Raw genomic sequence first — 21,806 nt, forward strand, 5'->3', positions numbered from 1 at the left:
ATTGTTAAGTCTTAACTCTTGCGACAAATATAACCATAATACAATTGTAATTTTATACTCGACTAATGTTTGTGTAAAATGATGTCCGAGTTTATGTATTTTATGATCAATATAAAATATATTAATAACAATTAAGTTATATTATAAACAAATAAGTTTGTAATAAAATAAAACATTTAAAACTGAAAGTTGTATGGTAAGAAGTGGACTTTAATGTTGAAACCATTATTAAAATGTACAAATAGTCAATACAAGTGTCATACGTGTAGTTAAGTGGCATATCGAGGGTAAAATCACGGGCTGATCAAATAAAAAACAAAATAAATTAAAAACTATACAATATTGCTATAAGAACACGAACACCTTGTCCGTTCATTAACAAAAAAAAATATTTTTATATTAATTATATTATTAATACTTTATTAATTATAAACAACTTATGCTAATTTCATGATAAGCAAATAAAAATGTCAAAATATAATTAACTTGTAAAAACTATAATAGATAACTAGTGCCTCATTCAGTGAGCTCTTATGATGGCATCGTATCATATTAAAGCAACATTAACATGTATTTATCGGCTATTTTAGGTACCTATCAACTTATTTATGTTAATTATTATAATTGTTATATTAGATGTTTAATTGTAGATCAGTTGTGAATTTGTTATATATTTTATCATAAACGTATAAATTAAACGCATTTTATAATTAACTTTTAGTGTTTATTGTAAATATTTATTTTTGATAGTTAAGAAAAAAATAAGATAGTAAAGATAAAAAAAAGGCAATTTAACTTGGATTTTAGGGTTTTTATTTTTTGGTATATGAAATGCGGTGGTCGAAAGACACACGTAAAGTCTTTGATTTACTACTCACACAGAGCATACAATTATATATAATCTTGTAAAATATGTATTTTAAATGCAATTTAATGGATGGTGCACTTCAAAACTACTATAAGGACTATGTTTTTGACACAATCATAATTTTGTAATACCAAATTTTTTCTAATTTACTTTCAATATATTAACAAAGTGTTATACTGTTATTTATGCTTATGAACAGTTGTTATGATTCGCTAAATTGAGGTCACGTCGCCGCTCCGGTAGAACAATGACCTAACTGCAAAATTTGGTAAAATGGGCTAAATGCTTCAATGTGTTTAAATATATCCAACGCATAAGGTAGAAAAACGACGTAACTGTAGTTGTAATAATTTCCCAAGCATTCCCATTTCATTAGAATTACATTCCATAACACTTTAGTGAAAATAATTTGGTTTTTTTCGTTCTTCTGTAAAATTTTAATTTTTGCAGTTGAGTCATTGTTTTACCGGGGCGGTGATATATAAATCTATTAAATAACTGCAAACTGAATTGATTTAACCATGGCTATTGGTTAATGTCATTAGATGTCATTTTTTTGTTATTTATATTTTATAAGATCTATTTATACTCGTGCATCCCTTAACTTATTGTCTGATAGTACTTAAAATCATTTTAAAATCTACTTAGCTTGAATATAAGAATATTTTCTTGTTAAAATTACCTCCCACGTGTTATGTTTTCTGCTTCAGTTTTTTCGGTTTGATGTTTACATTGATGTCCTAGCGTCTTCGGTTGACAGTGTCCTAGTTCGCTGAAGCCTCTGGATAGACATAATACTTGAGTTTCTGGTTGTCGCGGTAAGCGTTGGGCTCCCAGTGATGCTGGACCTGGTTAACCGTTCCACTATACAATGTCAAAATCTACTTAACCTCAATGTTATTTTCAAAGAAATTGTGATGTAAGCTCATCAAAGCTAGTAATTTGCAATCTGCAACTATCTGTTGAACTAGTTCTAGTTCACGAAACAATACAATATTTACAGTCGACATAAAATAAGTATCATGCAATTTTGGATTAGTTACTTTTAAAAAAAGTTGCTTTACTCGCTACGTATAGTAATTATAATGAAAAAATGACCTCTGTAAAATAGAATCGCAGTGAAATAATTTCCGCGTTTCAAACAATGTGTACCTACTTTTTCGTTACAAAAAAATATATATACATATGTATAAAATATCCTATCGGTGCAAAATATCCTAATTATTACTTTAATCATTAATTGCAGATTATTATAATTATTACAGCTTTTTAATATTAGTGGTATTATATATATTTACAGATTATTAAAATATTTCTAAAAATGTTGTTATAAGGGTATAATAATGATTTTCGTAAAGGGTTTCTGGTCTAAATGATTATGCGTTGCAATGCGTCTACAATGATGATGATGAATTATGAAAGAGTAGATGAATTGAAATTAACCAACACTACTTGGAGTAATCGTCCTGTTCCGATATAAAATTCAGTCTGTGCAGATATTAAAACTACAAAAATTAGTATTTGTGTGAATTAAGTGCATATTAAGGAATCACATAATTGACATGAGCATAATTTTGTCTGTCCGTACGTTTTGAAAAGGTACAAATAACAATTTCAATGTACGAAAAATGAAAATATTTTTTTAATGACATTACCTGATTTGGACCGAGTCAAATAGTAATGCGACGTGTCTCCGTTCATTCTTATAACATTCAGGTCAACAGAACTTTGTTTGCACTTCCTCATGCCTCCGCAATAACATAAAGCTACTTTGAAATATGTTCTGAACCTGTAACACATGTGCAACGCATGACAATCTTCTACAAAGTATGTGTTATTATTTTTATACATAAAAAGTTTTTAAGCACAACTGTAATGTTACATTTTGTGAATCGAGTTTACATATAAGTTTGGCTGCCTAAGGCATATTAAAAAAAATGTTCAAAACTTAAAAATTAAATTCATTCCTTGTCCTAAAATACGAAATTAATGTAAATTGTACGTCTTGTTTTCAAGCATATCTATCAAAAATACCAAAAAAAAAATATATATAGTACAAGTTATACGACAATTATAAGTAAAAAGTTATTTAACCAACCTAGGATTCATCCAGTAGTAAATTATTGGATTTACCATGGAGTTTGACATGGCCAACCAATAGAAAGCCAAAAACAGATCTTGAACGTAGGCTTTGCTGACTATTTCTTTGTTGTGGTAGGCGTATACAAAGTAGGAATGATAAGGTAACCAACAGAACATGAAAATTAAGACTACCACTCCGAACATTCTTACAACCTGTAAAATAATATAATGTGAGTTGTCTTAATAATAGTCGTCAATTAATTATTTAGTACTTTGGTCGTCCTATGTAGGGAGTAGAAGAAAGGTTAGTTAGGTATAAGAAGAGGAAGGAATGGTAATGGTGATGAATGTATAAAGAAAAAACGGCACTCAAAAAAGGATAAGAGATATTTGAGAATGTTAAAAGGATTGCAAATAATATACGCGTGGAAATAGTGGAAGACAAACGTGAAGGTAGAATTGTTGAAGATTAGACGGCTAACATCGTACAGTTGGGACAAGTGGCGAAGAAAAAAATAATATTATCGTTTTACAATTATCTTCGTATTTTCATATTTTAATAAGGTGGATAATTATTTATGTCTTCCCATCTTTATTCCTAGTTTAAATAATATATTATTGTTTTGATTTAAGATTTCAATTTAACTACTGAATTGCATGTTGTGTATCGTGGTGTACATAGTACATAGTATGGAGTTGTGACATTATTTGAGGTCGTTATTTTCAGGTATATGCTGTGTCTAACGCTGTTTGGACAATTTTTCACTGTTGTACCTCTTTAAATCGATCAAAACTACTAAAGATATCCTGTACACTGTATGTAGTCCGTAATAAACCCGGTAGTTATATTGGAACACATTAAATACTATCAGTCCCTTCGTCAGGAAGAAATAGCATAATATAATAGTGAGCTATGCGCTTCGAATTTTTAAAACGGTGCTCACGGTGTGTCGTGTTCGAGTACCAGTATATCTAAACACGGTTGCCATGTAAATATCAGTGAAATTTAACAGTATAAACTGCACGTTGAAAATTTGAAGTCCGGTACAAATGTTTCGGTCGCCTTCCCGTTTTCGGTGAGTAGGGATAATGACACAAATTCGTATACCGTTGTTGAGTGCACTCATTATTTCGTATTTTTCCAGCATACCAACATTGTTGGTCACTCGATTAAACAGACTTGCAATTGTTGCGAACACGTCGTCGTCATCGTCGTCGAACAAAAAATATTTACCAGAAACTAAAAATGATGTCAAGTCGAAGCGATTTAAAAACGCGTGCGGTTCATTGATTTAACACCATCGATTTTCGTGCTACTTAGAAACTTATTTAATAAGTGACGTTAATTCTTTCAATAGGGTGTGCGAGAGTCATTCACAAGTCGATGACCAAGGCGAGAAACACACGAGCCTCTCCGAAAAGACCGATGGCGATTCTTCAGTCTCTAGCGTTCCGAATGACCTCTCTGTTGCGGACTTGGTGGACTATTGTTCAGGAATAAGCCAAAACTATTGGTCAACAGGTATTAAGCTGTCTTCGGCACCAAAGAAAAAAGCTATTCCTAACTTGTATTCGACTTCACCCGTATCCTTAATCGCCAATTCGTCGGCGATCAATGTTTATCACGGATCAACAGTCGATGAAACCAGTTTGTGGGAAAGTCTTAATGAAAAATCGACATCTAAAGCGCCTTTTAAAACAACTCGTTATCGAATGAAAACACCAAAAATCAATTCCTACCGTGAAGGAAACATAACTGATATCAAATGTTTTTCGGAGTCAAAACAGGTAAAAAAATATATAGTACATGGAAAAATACAGAAAAGTCACTTTTTAAAAATAGGGTTTTTATTTTTTAAAATTCGTTTTGACTTACTGGATTTTTAAACATTTATAAACACGTTTTCTTAGATTAAAAAAATGAGACTCTACTGGGATTTTCTTTGTACCATCGATATACAAATTGCATTAGGCTTAGAAGTTGTAGTACAGAACTCTATGAAGCATTGATATAGCTTTAAAATAGTAAACTAAATTATAAATTGTCTACTTAGTTCGATAAGTATTCTAATCAGTAAGCTACATTGTTTTTAAAACCTAACTGCCTGATTTTGTTTCATTTAACAGCTATCTATAATCTCAGCTCTTTAACTGTCTTTTAACAAATAATAAGAAAAATAGGAAAGTGGGGCCGAGCGCGTTGTATATCTGAAAATTTTGACTGTTACAGATAAAATTATACTTACTAAATTGAAAAAAAAATTAGTTGATTTTTTACTTAGAAAACTAAACTGTTCCGAAAACTGAGGTGACATAAGCAATATTTCGATATAGGCATTTTCGTTAAAAAAATGTATATGTGTAAGCCAAAAAATAACAGTTTTGAATTTGTATTCGGTAAAAGTTTACTTGCTTATGCGTGTGGTCATATGAGAATCGATCCCAATTTGTATATGAATTTAAAAAAAAAAAAAATCTCAGATAATCAGAAAGTTTTATCATGGGTATTTGTTTTTAGCTTCTGTGCGGAGCTGAGAAGGTATTGTTTTTACAATAATGTGTTTTTATTTTTTTTTTGTTTCTGGACCCACGATATCTTGTAAACTGCTGAACCGATTTCTTCGTTTAGCAACTCTATAGATCAGAAATCATACCTGAAAGGTACTTTATTGGGCCAAAAATTTTAAAAAGTCACCCCTTCTCCATAAAAATTGAAAAAACACCGAAAAAATTTACAACTTTTTCAACTTAAAATTGCGATGCTCTAAACTGAAAAACATTAAAAAAACAAAAAATTATTATAAATCCTTTTCCCTAAAAGTGGTAGAATTTTTTTCTTTATTTCACTTTTTCAAGCAAAGTTTTGGAGATTAAGATCTGAAAATTAGACCGAAGGTAGATCTAAAATGAAACTATAACATATACAATTTTCTCAAAAATCTGTAGTCAAAATTTTTTTTTATTAAGGAAAAACACAAAAAATAGGGTAAATTTAAACTTTGGCCGTAGTCAGTTTCTAGGTTGCTATGTGTGAGTGAATCAACAGTCAACAGGTAATGAAAATATTTTCATTATATTGTTAATTACGATACATGGGTAACTATTACAGTACATTTTTATAGACAGACAATCAACCCTTATCGTATCCATCCTGCACAAGATTAAATATTACATTTTAAGTACATTATTGCTGGTCCCACGATATCTTCTAAACCGATATAACTGGTTTGAACATACTATCCACAGATTCGCATCCAAACGTTTATTTAAAAGTGATTTTATCACTTTCAGTTATAATAAAATCTGTAGACCTGTGACCTCTCCGTCCCCACTATGCCCCGATCCCACTGTACTGGCTCTTGTTTATTTCATATGGCCGTATCATAAACACTGAAGTAATTGTTTTTCCATTCTGCCTTCACCAAATTTTATTTGGATTCCCATTTTGTTAAAATATGTTAATTACATTTTGTTGCTACCGCAAGCTATTTTACTAGAATTGTTTACACTTACTTTCCGTTTCGACTTGATGGACTCGACGTGCCTTTGAGTCATCTGTCCTATAGTTTTGCTACCCCATAATTCTCGGCCCATGATCGTATAGCACACGAACATCACAAGAAGTGGTATAATGTAAGTGACGCAGAGGAACAGTATGTTGTATCTAAAAAACGGTCATAGATAAAGTTTAGTAAAGCATTCATTGTTTAGTTTATTTATAGGTAATACTTGGAAAATATCTTAAGAAATTCTAAAATTACATTTTTAATTATTTTGACCATTCTTGCTAAGGTTAGTAGAGAATTGAGATGCAAAATAAAATGGCTACAGCTGTAAATACATCCCAAATATTGCTAACCGGAATAGATAAAAAAAATCAAGGTACACAGTAAAGATAGTTAAAAATAATAGTATAATTAAAAATTGATAATACATGTAGTGGTTGATTTGTAAAGTATTTGTAAGTTATTGTAAAATTAATTAATTAATTAATGTTTGATGTATAAAAAATATTTGTTTTTGTTTTTAGTTCTATACTATTTTATTCGATAGTTGTTTTTTTATACGTTATGATAAATTACTTTGTTTTAATTCATCACTATAGTTGTTTTTAGTATACTGTCAATACTCCTTTGTGTCGTTATTTGCAGTATATTTTTTTTAATTCCAATAAAAAACTATAGCGCTATCGTTTTTTATATTTATGTCAATGTTAAAAAAAACTTGCTTTAAAAAAACGTTGTATTTTTCACTATCCATTTACTACATGTTATAGGTACAAATTTCATCTTTGTTTTAGTAAAAATGTTATATTTTTGTTGAAAACTATGTAAGTCGAATGATTCCTGAAATTTTTTTTCATAAAACACTTACAGTTGGCGAGTGAAACAGTATAAAATATATTACAACAATAACATTTTTTATAAAATACTATCTAATATTTATGTAATGCATTATTGAAAAAGGTAATGGGATTCCATGTAAGTAACGAGAAAACTAATGTTGCGGATTGTTTACTTATTGTTTTATTCATGTAAAAAAAAACTATATTTATACTGCGATAAAGTTTTATGAAAAAAATGAACATTTATTTTTAGTCATAACTTTTTTAATGCTAACATTATCCTTAAAATAGTCTGTAGTAACATTTCTCACTAAATAAATAATATGAATTTTTTGTACCCCGACGAAATACTGTTGTTTATTTACTTAAAATCTTAGGGAATTTTAGTTAATTTGAATAACATCTTAACTCTTCTTTATTCATTCATTTAAATTATGGTCGGTTAGACGTTTAGTTTTACGAGTAATAAATAAATATAAATATATATATATACATAAAAACCTAATAAAAATATTCAATTAAATAAATATTATTTATTCAGTCGATCAGTTTTTTAGAATAATTTATGGTGCATTGAATAAAACCAAAAAAACATTTTTTTGCTAGTGACCGAAGTACAAGCTTACAAGTGTATCAAATTTATTATATTTATTACATTGTTGCAGGAGTAATACAAGTTTATGGTACTTGGTTGTTTGTATTGCGGTCTTGAATAGAAGCACAAGCTGCATTAGATTAATTTTCAACTAATACCCAAATATACATTAATCCAAAGTTATATGGTGTGAATCGCAAACAACGAGAAATGTATAGCAATAAGCAAATTAAAAATGAATCGATTTATTTTAGTTTGAAAAACTCAATTGAAAATATCCTTTTAAAATCATAAATACTAAATATTTAGTAAATATTAGGAAAAGTAGTCGGTATCTTATAATAACTGTTCACGTTTTCTTCATACATACATTTATGAATCGAACACTTATAAATCTTTAGCTAACTGTCGTTAAGACTTGGAATCGATCCAGCCATTGTATTTCTTTCAATTTATTTAAGACGTCTAGAATACGGAAAAAATGGGCGGTTTCAATTAAAAATAAAATGTTTGTTTTCTAAAATGGATAAAGATAAAGAGAGCATAGGCGTATGAACGCTGAGTTTTTCCAAGGACTTATCGATCAAAAAACATAATAATATTTATCTATATATATATATTTTTTATGTTGATTATATATTAGGTATATAATTTTTCAAAAAAAAAAATGTTATTTTCTTTTAAGTATGCTCGCGTACGCTAATAAGAGAGATGCATTTTTTAAAATGAAACCAATTTCAGTAATAATGATTTCAGTGAGTATTAAAAATTATATTTTTAAAGTACAAGATAAATTAACTCCAAAATATAAATTCGCATAGATCATTACACTAAATGAAGTTTTTTTCTATCTTTCATTCGTTAAATTTAAATTCTTAAGTGTTATAGTATCAAGAAATATGCTTCTGACATAAATTTATGATTGCGATTCGAATATATAACTTATGAACATTTTAGCTTCGATGCAAAGCGAGAAGGTATTGGTTTTACTCTTAAAAGTTAAAAGTTAGAACTTTTACTTGCTATAATTTCGAGAAAAAGAGTCGGATCGAGTTGAAATGTATAAGAAATAATTATTTGGTATGCCCGCACACGTCAATTGTGTCAAATTTAAACTATACCTATTTCCCACCCCCCTAGGGGGGGGGGTACAAGTTTTTTTGTTTTTCGGGGTTTTTAGCCGTAATTTTAAAACTTTTGGGTTGAAAATTTGCCAGTAGTTGGAACTCATATGTATCCATAACGTATTAAACGGGAAAAAAATTCGGCACTACAGTTTTTTTTTAATTGCCGGGAAACTGTGTTTTCGCAGATTTCGTATATTTTAACAAAAACACCTAAAATCTTTAAAAAAATTGATCAAATCATTAAAACAATTTTATGTATATCTATGCAGAATGATACTATTGAGTTTTGTGCTCAAGTACCACATTTGACTTTAAGTTTACACAAACTCAATTTTTTTTTTTTTTTTTTTTAACTAAAAATCCGGTGTACCAGATGGGAGAAACGAACAGACACTAAAAACTATCAGTTGGTAACATCTATCCGTGTTAAATTAGGTTAGGGCCCAATGATCGGTATCATAATATTGTGTTTATTACATGATATCACAGACGACTAAATCGTGTAACTGATTATAGTAGACACTCGATTTATTGAGAAAAAAACCTATCCGTGTACTTATTAAGACACTTAATGATTCTGATACGACAAAACCACTGTCGTATATTCGTTATTTTATAGCCTGCGTTATATAATCTTACCGAAGGTCAACTATGAGTATATAAGGTCCAACTACCTGCAAATTATGAAGAGGACTGTTGTTTTTTGGATTCAGATTAAGTGTTCGTTTTTATGCAGTATACCGCCTCAAAATGTATTTTTTATTACACAATTTTTTTAAATGAAAACTAAAGTTTTGCATATTGTTATACTGTTATTCATTTAAAGAGATTCACGCTTGATTGTTTAAATTGTCTAATATTAGATAATCTGCTTCGTGCTAATTTTAATTTTTTAGTTTATCAACTTGTAGCTCTAATTTTGTATAAAATATTTCATTATTTTATTACTATGTACAAATTAAGATATATTTTAATAATAATTAAGTCATGAATGATAATACTTTTTTTTATGACTAGATCAAATCTCGTGAACGTTTAAAATTATGATACTGCTCCTATACAATTATTAAAAAACACAATTTTTAAAATCTCCATAAAAGGTTATTGTTAAATAACAGGCAACAGCCGACCGCTAGTGGCTATACACGTTAGTAATATTTAACTAATAAGTAATATGTGTAGGTAAAATTTATTGTTTTCTCCATCGCAGTACCAGTATACGATTTATTTTAATTTAAATGTAAGAAAATCGATTTTTCTTTAGAAAATAACAAGAAATTAATATACAGGATGAGGCAGTAAAACGGCGATTTTCTAATGTATTTAAATGGGAAAACCCGTTTCACTATCCCACCCTTTACATTTTAAGGATCTGTGAAAAGGTTTTTTTAGTTGCATTTTATTTTGTATATTGTCAATCTAGTAAAATAGAAGTATAATATAGCTTTGAAATAATATAATCTATGAAGTATAAATAGTTTGTGTGAGATTGCTCTAATGGAAGTATATAATACATAAATATTAATTTTATTGAGAATAAGCGATTATAATTTAAACTATGGAGTACAAACGATTGAAACATGAATCGTCGACCATTCCGACAAAATATAACAAGACATCGTAGATGTGTTATTCGGTCCACTACGTTTTTGCAAAAAAAAAAAAAACCAGTACAGTGGGGTCAGGGCATAGTGGGGACGGAGCATAGTTGGGTCGGGGCATAGTGGTGACGGGGAGGTCACAGGTTTACAGGAATTTTTAAATCTGAAAGTGATAAAATCACTTTCGAAAAAACGCTTCGATGCAAATCGGTAATCAGTAATTTCAAGCCAGTACAGTCCAAACCAAGCACAGTATAAACCAGCAAAGTTAGAAAGTTTTAAATGAAGGTTCTGTATTTACAAATGAGCATCAAAGCGTTTATTTGAAAGCGATTTTATTCAATTTTATCACTTTTATTTATAATAATTCTTGTAGACCTGTGACCTCTCCGTTTCCTCATTGCTTTGATTACATTATGCCAATACTCTACTGTACTAGTCCTCTCGGATAAAATCACTTTCAAATTAACGCTTTGATGCTCATTTGTAAATACAGAACCTTTATTTAAAACTTTCTAACTTTGCTGGTTTATACTGTGTTTGGTTTGGACTGTACTGGCTTGAAATTACTAACTACCGATTTGCATCGAAGCGTTTTTTCGAAAGTGATTTTATCACTTTCAGATTTAAAAATTCCTGTAAACCTGTGACCTCCCCCATCACCACTATGCCTCGACCCAACTATGCTCCGTCCCCACTATGCCCTAACCCCACTGTATTGGTTTTTTTCGTTATTTTTATAGATGCTTTGGGGAACGGTTTCTATTTAAATTAATGTAACTAAAAGTATCATTGTTATCAAGTAGTACTATTTCTTTATGAAAATACATATAAGTTTGTGAGTGGTAAGAGAGGAGGTGGGCGAGTATTGAGTAGGTGTTATTATTAAAGTTCATTTTCCAAAGTTCGCTACATTTAAAAGATTAAAATGTACATAGTAACAACAAAAGGTCGAGTGAATGCATTCTACTTTCCGTGGAAAACTCAGTTGCGGTCGGCGGAGGTCACCGGTGTTCTGTCCTTTCTCCGAACTTATATTGTATATGTTTTATACAGTTAGTGTATGTGATACATCGATTTACGACAATGGTGCCTAGCAGATTCGATAACAACTCAAAAATACTTTTAAAATTATAAGACTTCGCACCATTAAATACACCATATTATAGTTTATACTTTTGATATTCTTACTTTATTACTTTAATCATTTAAGAGGGCTTGCAATAAACAAAAACAATGCCACTGTTGAAATTAATTAATTTTTCAATACCTTCGGAAACAACGTGCCCTATTCGTCGGCAATGCGATTAGATTCTCTAACCGCGACAAAGTGATTTCTGAAGAGCGTTTTCCATCGAATGTCTAATATTGATTGTCTCTTCGCAAAGGTCATAAAACTAATTTTTGAAAGTCGAGCAGTATCACATTAAAATGTTGACTCGTGAATTAATTTATGACTTAATGCCTAAAAAGGCTAATGTAATTATAATCCACTAGTGTTATAATTGCTATACTGATACGGCTCTATAATAAAAGGAAACACAACTGTGGATTATTCCTTGACTTAGTTTAGGGGTTTGATATAATAATAATAAAAGGTTTTTTTTTTGAAACTGCATAAACAACTACCATACATCTGATTTGTACTTAGGAATTTCGTCTGACTTAACGACAGGTTAAAAATATAACAGTTTGTGAAAAACTAAAATCACGTTTCATAACATTACGAAAAATAAAAATTCAATTACTTATTAAATCCTATGAGATATTGAGTGGATTACTGTATTACGACATTTTCTCAACGCAGTTTGACCAAAACATGACATTGGTTTTTAATTATGTAAAGCAAATATACTTAAATCATATCAATGTACTGTGTTTGAGATACATTCAGTTATGAACACATAATATAAATAGTAATATTTAGAAGGTCTGTTAGCTGTTAATAAGTCTGTGGCTGGCATCTACTTAAGTTTTACGGTCTTACCACTGAAACAGCCTTAGAAATTCTCTTTGGGGCAACACATTCTCTTAACTATACAACCTTGAATATAATACAACTAAACTACTTTGTTATTATACTTTGAGTATAGCTATTTCGAGACTACTGCCTATATGATCATTATCCTCCCGTTAACATTCTTCGTACACGCGTTTTTCGAAGGTGATGGGAATATCTGAGCAGTTCTGCATTTCTGTTTTGTGTCGACCCCCATACCTTTTCATTTTTGACGTGTCAAAGGATGGCGGTCGTTTGTAAACGCTTTGTCACCTTCATACACAGTCTCCGGAAGCCGTTAACCACCGGTGATGTACGACCTAAAACGGTTTTTATTGCATTTATTTCTCGTTTACCGCGGTATGTTATTGTCAAGTTTTCTCCGCTTGTTTGTTGCTTATTTTGAATATATACCAGAAGAAATAAAGCGGAAGTTAACGGCAAACGCAAGAAGCATTGCAGAAGCTATAAAGACTACCAAACAGAGGACAGTCCTAATTGAAATGTAAGGTATGGCGACATAATGTTGTCTTGACATAAAAAAAACTTTATAGGTATCATATTTTGCTATTATTATATTTATGTTGTGCAAAAGTAAATACATAAGGTATTAAGGTTAGAATTCCTATTTTATGTCAAAACCACAAAGGCCTCGTAATGAGTTGGTTGATACCGATGTCGATAGAATTTTTTTCGAATACAGCTATGTGGTGCCATGGATAAGCTGCAAACTTGGTTTTAGAGTTATCGGTTTCTATTTTGTAAATGCTTATATAGTTTCGGGTAGATAGGTTTATAGAATGTACAAATACATAGATTATATTGGTTTTCACATAAATATGTATAGTAAAAACTAATATTACATTCTTGTTGGATTACATGATGAACACTTAGACATAGTACGAAGAAAAGAGTACCTATCGATATAACTGAGTGTTTATAAATAGGTCAGAAATGAAAAAAATGATTGATAGCAACTTGTAAAAGCTTGAATAAATTTTAACCCTAAAGAATATTTAACTATGTCATCAGTATTTTGTAAAATCAATTTGTAATCAAGTTGTTTACATATAAATGAGAATCTTAACCCAGTGGGCGGCATGAAAATACTTCTCCGAAATTGCCGTTCAATAGTATTCTCAATAAATCATTAAAAATACGCCAGTCGTACATTTGATCATAACATAACAAATATAACTGCTTTAGATGATATATTGCACGGAAGAAAAATGTATTGTTTGTCTTAAAACAAATAGTTTTCATTTAGTCATGTGCGTGGGAACTAAAATCATATTTCTAGGATTCTTTTTTTCATATTTTAAAGAATATTTTCTGTTTATAATACTGCTTTTAAGTCACAGTTGCATTTCTAAAATTTAATTATTTTTTCTAATTTCGTCTGTTATAAATAAAAAAAAATTATTACAAAGTACAATAATGTATCAAGATTTGTGTTTTGTAGAATGTAAAGAACGCTAAAAGCCCAATGACGAGTATTAGAACAATTCCGTAAAGTGCGCTGACGGTCAAGAGAAGGCATTAATTACTGAGATAGAATATACAAAAATAATCATTAGAAGACTTTTAATGAACAACAGACAATTCAGAAAAAAAAATACTAATATAAAGTGCCTGGCTAATCCGAAAGAATTATGATACATTGGGTACACTCAGAATTTGTTATAATATACAATTATTCAATGGGAATGACAAAAAGAGAATTAAGTGTCAAAAAAAAAAAATATACGTATAAAATAAAGTTGGCATCAAAACTTGGAATAGGGTAATAATAATATTCTCTTCTTCTCTTCTCCTTAGGTATCGGCCTTTAAGACCATGCCGCTAAATATAAATCTTGCAATCTGTCTCTGTCCTCTGCAGCTTCCCTCCAACTGATTTCCGGCCCTATCGTTTTGATGTCCTTCTTTACACAGTCTTCCCACATTAACCTAGGTATTTTCCTTATAGGGTCTTCTTCTACCACTTGTCTATTTAGGGATCCTTACACCAGGCATGACCCACCAACATTAGTTTTATTTTTGCGACCTTTAACTATAACAGGCCTCTGAAACTGCCATTTAAGTTAATAATTATGTAATTTTCTCCATTCATTGGTTTGACTATCAAAGGTTGGGCCATTATTTTCCTTAGCACTTTCCTCTGGAATATCATTAGTCTCAGTTCTTCGGCTTTTCTCAGTGCCCACATCTCAGAACCATATAGGACAATTGGTCGTAATAATGTCATGTAAATGCTTATTTTAAATTTTTTAGAAAGAGTCCTAGATTTCAGAACTTTTTCTAATCCATAGTATTCCTTATTCGCTAATTGTATCGACAATACTTCTGTTTTAACGTAATTATCCTGAGTAATAATCCATCTCAGATGTTTAAATTGTAATACTCTTTAAGGTAACTTAATGTGTTGTTATAGTCTATAATTTCTGTTACTTCAGCTAACAATTAAGTATGTATTCCGTCTTATCGTCGTTAACGGCTAATCCCACTTACTCCGCGGCATTTATGAGTTTACTTCCCAAACCTTTTATCATCTCTATATCATCCTCTAATAGAGCGATGTCATCTGCGCATGCTGTTAATCCTATTGTTATCTGACCTAGCGCAATGCCTTCTGAAACGTTTATTTCTCGTACTACTTTCTCCAGTACCAGGTTAAACAACACCGGAGACAGTGCATCTCCTTGTCGGAGACCTGTAGTCACCCTCACGGGTTGTGATATTGTGTTTACTATCTTGACCTTTATCTCCGTTTGGACTTTGGTTAATGCTGGCTACAATAAGGTTTACAATTTTTGTTGGGAATCTAAATTCTTAGAGTATATTTATTAGGCTTTCTCGTTTATGATAATAAAGATTAGGTTATCGACACTCGTCTACAGGTGGTCCCTATTTTAAGGCTGGTACTGCATATAGAGAGACTAGCATCCTTCTCATAGGCGGCCGAACTAGGCAATAAAAGTTATTTTCTAGATCACTAAAGCCATACGCAATAATAATAATAATAATTTAAAAAAAATAATAATTTACAATAAACTTGAAAACGTTCTTCAAGTCTTTTTTAAAAAACCGTAACTATTTTTGTTTTTTTACAAATTGTAATATTACTTACATGTATTCAGTTTTAGAATGGGGATACCTGCCGTCCGGCCAGAGCATGTAGCACGCTCTACGTAGTTCACCATTTGTGTATCTAGAAAAAAAAATTGTGAAAGCTAAACATCCGTAATTAAATTTCACTGTTGTACGTAGTAAAAAAATGCAGTACAGACCTTTTGGTTTTGATATTGGAATACAGAATACAGGGCATTGCTAAAAATACACTGATAACCCATATGAGTATAAGAACGGTCTGTGTCCTGGTTCGTGATCTTCTATGTCGGAGCGGATGGACAATAGCCATATACCTGAAAATGTATAAGCTATAAAATAATAGTAACTAAAATTTTCCTAAAGAGAAAATCGCAATTGTTTTAGATGAAATTAGTGTCGGCAAATATGTTAATTAACTTTGAATTGTTCATTCGTGGTGTATTTATAAAGTTAAGAGAATTTTGTATTGTGATACGCAAAAACTAGTTGTTGGCCGTTAATTGCTCTGATTTGGTTGATTAGCGAACGTTAATATCAGGTTTTATATAGATATATTGTGTGGCTTTTGATGAAAAATTATTTTTTTGGCTCGAATTTCATATTCAAACTAAAGCATCGCCAGTGCTATAATTAGCGACTTTTCGGACGAGTTGTAAATTGAGTACGAATCTTCCGCCTACATAAATTAACATTAATAAACTCAAAAGAAAATTCGCCTAGCGCCTGTTTGTTACGTTATAAGATATTTCGGGGAACGGTTCAAGTTTAGAAGTATGTAGGAGAGTGCAAAATTAATTTGAAAACTTTCGTAATCATTATTTTCTTGTTAGGGTGTTAAAATATTAGTTTTTTAAAGGGGGGCCCGTTAGTAGTTGTAAATATGGATAGCGGGCAACCATTATGTGTGTGTGTGTTCGATATTTTAACTTCGGTTGATTCCTAATGTGTATCTTTTTTTCAACCCGTATTCACTCTAATGCAGTGTCCAAACACGACGGCGACCCATCTATTTCGCCTTTCATTTGGTCGGACTAAGGTAAATATTGGCTTAGAGGGACGGGTCGTTACGACCGTCATCTGACACCATTAATTCTCGAATCTCGATATTTGTTTGCACACGCGTGGACTCTTCTATAGGCAAGCTAAGGCCGGTTTGATTGATATACACGTATAGGTATACTTATAGATTGTGCATAGTTAATGCTGTTAAAATTTCGTATTATAGTGGCGATACATCGATAGTAAGTACACAAGTTTAATCCGATATAGGTTTTGAGAATAAAAGACAACAATACTAAGCGGTCGCGAACTTTGGGAAAGAATTATTCGGATATCGAGATTGCAAACGCTTTGTAATTATAATGGATTATTAAGAATAATAGATTGAAGAATCTTGGAGGTATGTCGTTATTTCTATCCATCCCAGAGAGTAGAGGTAAACGTGCACGGAAATTGGAAGGAACAATTGTCTGAATGCATATGCCTTGGATACGGTAACATAATATTATAATTATCGACAATGTTGTCCTCAAAACGGTTTTGGAAATGTATCACATTTTGTTCTTTAATCGTGAAATAATACTCACATAACAACAACGAGAATGTGAAATTACACACGTGTAGTATCAAAAACATTAATGAGAATACACTGGAGGATCTCACTGTTATCGAATTAAAGCCAATACAGCTGCTACATTACAACTGGTAACTTTAAACTCACTTAACGAGATTACTTATGTACACTGAGCGTACATTTAAATATTATTATAATTGAGTAGTCCAGTTCTGAAAGTCTGTGTCTGTACCACCTCAATTTGAGATAATTAAGAAAACAGTTACAACACATCAATGTGGCACTGTTAAAATGTAACATAACAGCTTTATTTTCAGAAGGATAGAGTGGGTGGCAACAAAACCACTTCACCACTCGATCCCTTGCCCTCCATTTAATTAAAATTCATCTCAATTTCTTAAAGCATTTGACTTAGGGTTTTTGGAATTGGATGACTCAACTGCGTATTACCATAAATTATTTTTTAGATTTAATATTATTGATTTTCCATTCATAATATAAAAATATTATTACAAGAAAAACAATTTAATGTAGGAGCAAAAGCAGAGCGATTGAAAATTGATTAACTCTTTTGCGTAAGAATGCTTTACCGCAATTGTTGTTTTCTGGAAACTTAATTAATAACCACTATTATAAAATATAAATATATTCCTTTCGTTATTTTCATGGTGTTTTGAACATAAAATAAGAAAGCTATTCAGTGCCCAGTAAACACTTAATAGTTAGTTGACCAGTTGACATAGTCATCGACTATCTTTTGAGATCGAAGGAGGGGTTCTTTCACGACTACGAGTGGTATTTTAAACATAGAACCGTTTTTTTACTGAAAAAAATACATGATTTTTTGATAAAAATGAATTGCCAATATCATAATCTATTTTGTAATAAATAATTGAATTTAGCATCAAATCTTAAACGTGAAAAATTAAATACGAATGTGTATACACTTATATATGTTATCCAGTATGCTTATGATTCATAGTTTTTAATTTTTCTACTCCAGTTATTTTTTATTATACATTTACAGTATGGAGTTTCTGTTAAAATTTGAAGGAATTATCACCGATTTCGTCTAATATAATAACATAAGTGGACTGTATTTTAGTATACAACAAAAATACATACATTAATGAATAAATAATATTCGGGACCTTAGAAGCGATGGACTACAATGCGTCGAGCTTATCGTACACAGTATTACATAAAGGCGGCTCCATCAACTGAGTGGACCGGTTATCAGTAGATAATATTTATAATAGTATTTGATATAATTAATTATATAATACGAACAGCTTGTTGTACTGACCGATATGTATAAAATATTTTCTAAAACTATTAAGCAATTCCAACAACTATTGACCAATTTAGATACATAGGCGTCATCAGGTGTAGTAAGACTTCAACGTTTAAACGTGTTTTTAAACGAATAATATACCAATTTAATCCAAACTGTAGGATTTTATTAGTTAACTAATAAACGGCAATAACTCCAAAGGGCAGTAATATGTTATTTTAGCGTACTTGGAAGGTAAGTTAGTTTTTGAATTTAGGTAATTGAAGAGAATACTCGATTTTGTAAAAATAATGTATAAGCTAATAAAAATTCAAAGTAGTTTTTATTAAAGTTTCATAAAATACTTTGTTAGACATAAATGGTTAGCCTTTTTTAAAGCAATTATAAAATTGTTTTAAAAAGCACTGCAGAACAGAACAGAATATAGTGAGGTATTTAGTGAGGTTTGTAGGTATTACTATGATTAAAAGTGATGAAAAAGCAAGGAAGTACACAGGGGTGATTATGAGAGATATACCCGAGTATATTTTTTTAATACTATTAAAATCTTTTGAAAGTCTTACCCATTTTACATTTCGATTTTTCTTTCGTATTTTAACATGGTTAAGCCATCTAAGACTATTATTCCTCTTTCTTTTATTTTGTAATCGCATTACTACAATTATGCCTAATAAATATTGTATTACGATTTATTAATTACGATCCCAGTTTTAGAGATTATTTCAGTTAGTTTTCATTGTTATTGTATGATATCAAACTAAAGGCGGTATCACAGCTATGTCGTCTGTCGTGTCGTGCGATTTAAGAAGTGGGCGTGGCCACTTAAGGTTACTAATGGTAACTATTTAATACCAATTTGGTAATTATCGATCGTGGTTACCTAATCAGTGAATGCCATAGAGTACTCGTGAAATAAATTTTAATTTGATAAAATAATTTCTTATAAATATACCGTATATGGCCCATCAATGACAAACCGGCATTGAATACAGATAGTGATAGTAATAAGCATGATTTAAGATAGAATGGTTACGCGACGGCCAATGCTAATCTGCAGTAACTTGCGGCGGCAAAGGTTCTTATCAAAAATCATGAAATACTCACTGATTATTAGCGCTCCTAGTAGCAAATTCAACATATTGCCCGGCAAAATTTGAATTAGTTATAACCTAACCAGGTTATTACATTATTTACTAGGTATTAACTAGATACATATTATTAACAAAACTTTAGTAAAAAGGGAAAAGGCTTCCCTCGTAATTCACGTTTTGGCCAATGTTTCTAAATATCATAAATTTGTTTTTGAACTTCATAACTTAAAAGTTTTGAAATATAATCATGCTTATTACCATGATTTAAGATAGAATGGTTACGCGACGAGGACTAATATTGCGGCCGCGAAGGTTCTTATCAATAATTTAAGAAACTCACTGTACTACAGCGCAATCTACAGTGATATACTATTATCAATACTAAAAACAAATAATCAAAATCCATATTCGCATTTAATTCAAGTGTAAAATTAATTACTATTAAACGGTTTTAATATTTGTTTTGTTGCTTGCTAACAGGCAATAAAAAGGAATTAAGTAAGTAAAAGAATTTGTGTAGGTATTGTTGTATTATTTTTTATCATATCAATGTATTATCACAAAAAAAGGCGCTGTCTTGTTTTTCATTGTTTAATATTAAAATTATGTCATAACTTGCATGTAACTTCTTTATTTAAAATATATATATATATATATTGTTCGATGTACTAACAATATATTAAATTATTTTAAAACATGGCGCAGTCGCGAACTAATTCATTTTTACACGATTAAATAAGATAAAAAAAAAGTGCACGTGTGAAATAAAGTGTTAATTATGGAATTTAATAAACCAGAATGTTTGAAATTAACTGGCAATGTGGCTAAAAATTACAAATTATTCAAGGAAGAGGTCCTGGTATTCTTCGAAGCCACAGAATCAATCTTAATATTTTTAAAAATATCACTAATAGAAAGTTATAAAATAAATTAAGTTTTAAAAAGTAATTTGTAGATATATGTTTGACCTTTCTTTTCTTAGGTTCTGGTGTTAACACATTGCTAGTGTCTGATTTCACATACCGACAAACTGCATTATAGTTATGATCTAATACAATTGTCTCATTAGAATCAGATGGAAATAATGTCAAACATTTATTATGTGTACTACCTAGTAAATTTATGGGGACAGCATCTTTTTTCAATTGTAATCTTTTTAAAGCAAACTTTCGAGTTAGACATAACTATGTTTATTAAATGCAAATTTACTACAAAAACACTCAATGTTTACTTACAGTATATTTACTACATCCTTGACCCGATTCCCAATTACTAATTATGTCTCTGTTTTTAAAGTGTTTAGCACATACTCGGTGACTTTTTTAAAGTTTTATCCTTAATGCTTCTTCCCACAATAGCTTTCTGTTTGCATCTTGAGACAACCCAAAAAGGGGTTTCGATGTATCGTGAGGAATAGATATACAACAGTAACTTGGCATTTTAAAAAATAATATTAAATTTCAAAACTTTTAAGTTATGAAGTTCAAAAACAAATTTATGATATTTAGAAACATTGGCCAAAACGTGAATTACGAGGGAAGCCTTTTCCCTTTTTACTAAAGTTTTGTTAATAATATGTATCTAGTTAATACCTAGTAAATAATGTAATAACCTGGTTAGGTTATAACTAATTCAAATTTTGCCGGGCAATATGTTGAATTTGCTACTAGGAGCGCTAATAATCAGTGAGTATTTCATGATTTTTGATAAGAACCTTTGCCGCCGCAAGTTACTGCAGATTAGCATTGACCGTCGCGTAACCATTCTAATTTAAATCATGGTAATAAGTATGTTTAAATTGATAATTGATGAAAAATAAATTGACCGCGGTTACTATACTGTAACCACCTATACCACACGATATAAAAGTTGAGCTCAGCTCAACTCTAGCAATAACCCGGTAGGTCATGGTTTTTTCAATGATACCGTGATTACAACGGCCAATCGGAAGGCGATATATGGCACACGACACGACAGACGACGTAGCTGTGATACCGCCTTAACAGTATATTATTGTGGTCAAGTTTATTACACAATTTTAGTGGGATGATTACTGCTAAGCCGTCAACTTCGTATGCGTTTTGTTATTTTCGGAGGGCGTTTGCGTGGATGTTCATTCAC

The 21,806-nt window shown here is 30.7% G+C and overlaps 1 protein-coding gene across 4 annotated transcripts in view; it reads right to left on the reverse strand.

Moving 5' to 3' along the window:
• LOC126838121 (tachykinin-like peptides receptor 86C) overlaps nt 1-21,806 on the reverse strand; it is an 85,894-nt gene that overhangs the window by 1,526 nt on the left and 62,562 nt on the right. For 2 of the 4 annotated variants that reach the window (XM_050572267.1, XM_050572266.1), the window contains exons 4-9: nt 15,907-16,041; nt 15,747-15,827; nt 6,464-6,614; nt 2,967-3,163; nt 2,524-2,657; nt 1,551-1,716 (exon numbers count right to left, since the gene is read on the reverse strand). In XM_050572267.1, the coding sequence (XP_050428224.1) occupies nt 1,551-1,716; nt 2,524-2,657; nt 2,967-3,163; nt 6,464-6,614; nt 15,747-15,827; nt 15,907-16,041 (864 nt within the window). Of the gene's footprint in view, nt 1-1,550; nt 1,733-2,523; nt 2,658-2,812; nt 2,890-2,966; nt 3,164-6,463; nt 6,615-15,746; nt 15,828-15,906; nt 16,042-21,806 lie in introns of those variants that run through there. The other 2 variants (XM_050572268.1, XM_050572269.1) reach the window with 2 other exon arrangements.

This window comes from Adelges cooleyi, unplaced genomic scaffold (assembly GCF_023614345.1).
Source record: "Adelges cooleyi isolate 19-005CV unplaced genomic scaffold, UGA_ACOO_1.1 ACOO_flye_CR_arks_rails_tigmint_CR_PRNA_30, whole genome shotgun sequence".
Lineage (NCBI taxonomy): Eukaryota > Metazoa > Arthropoda > Insecta > Hemiptera > Adelgidae > Adelges > Adelges cooleyi.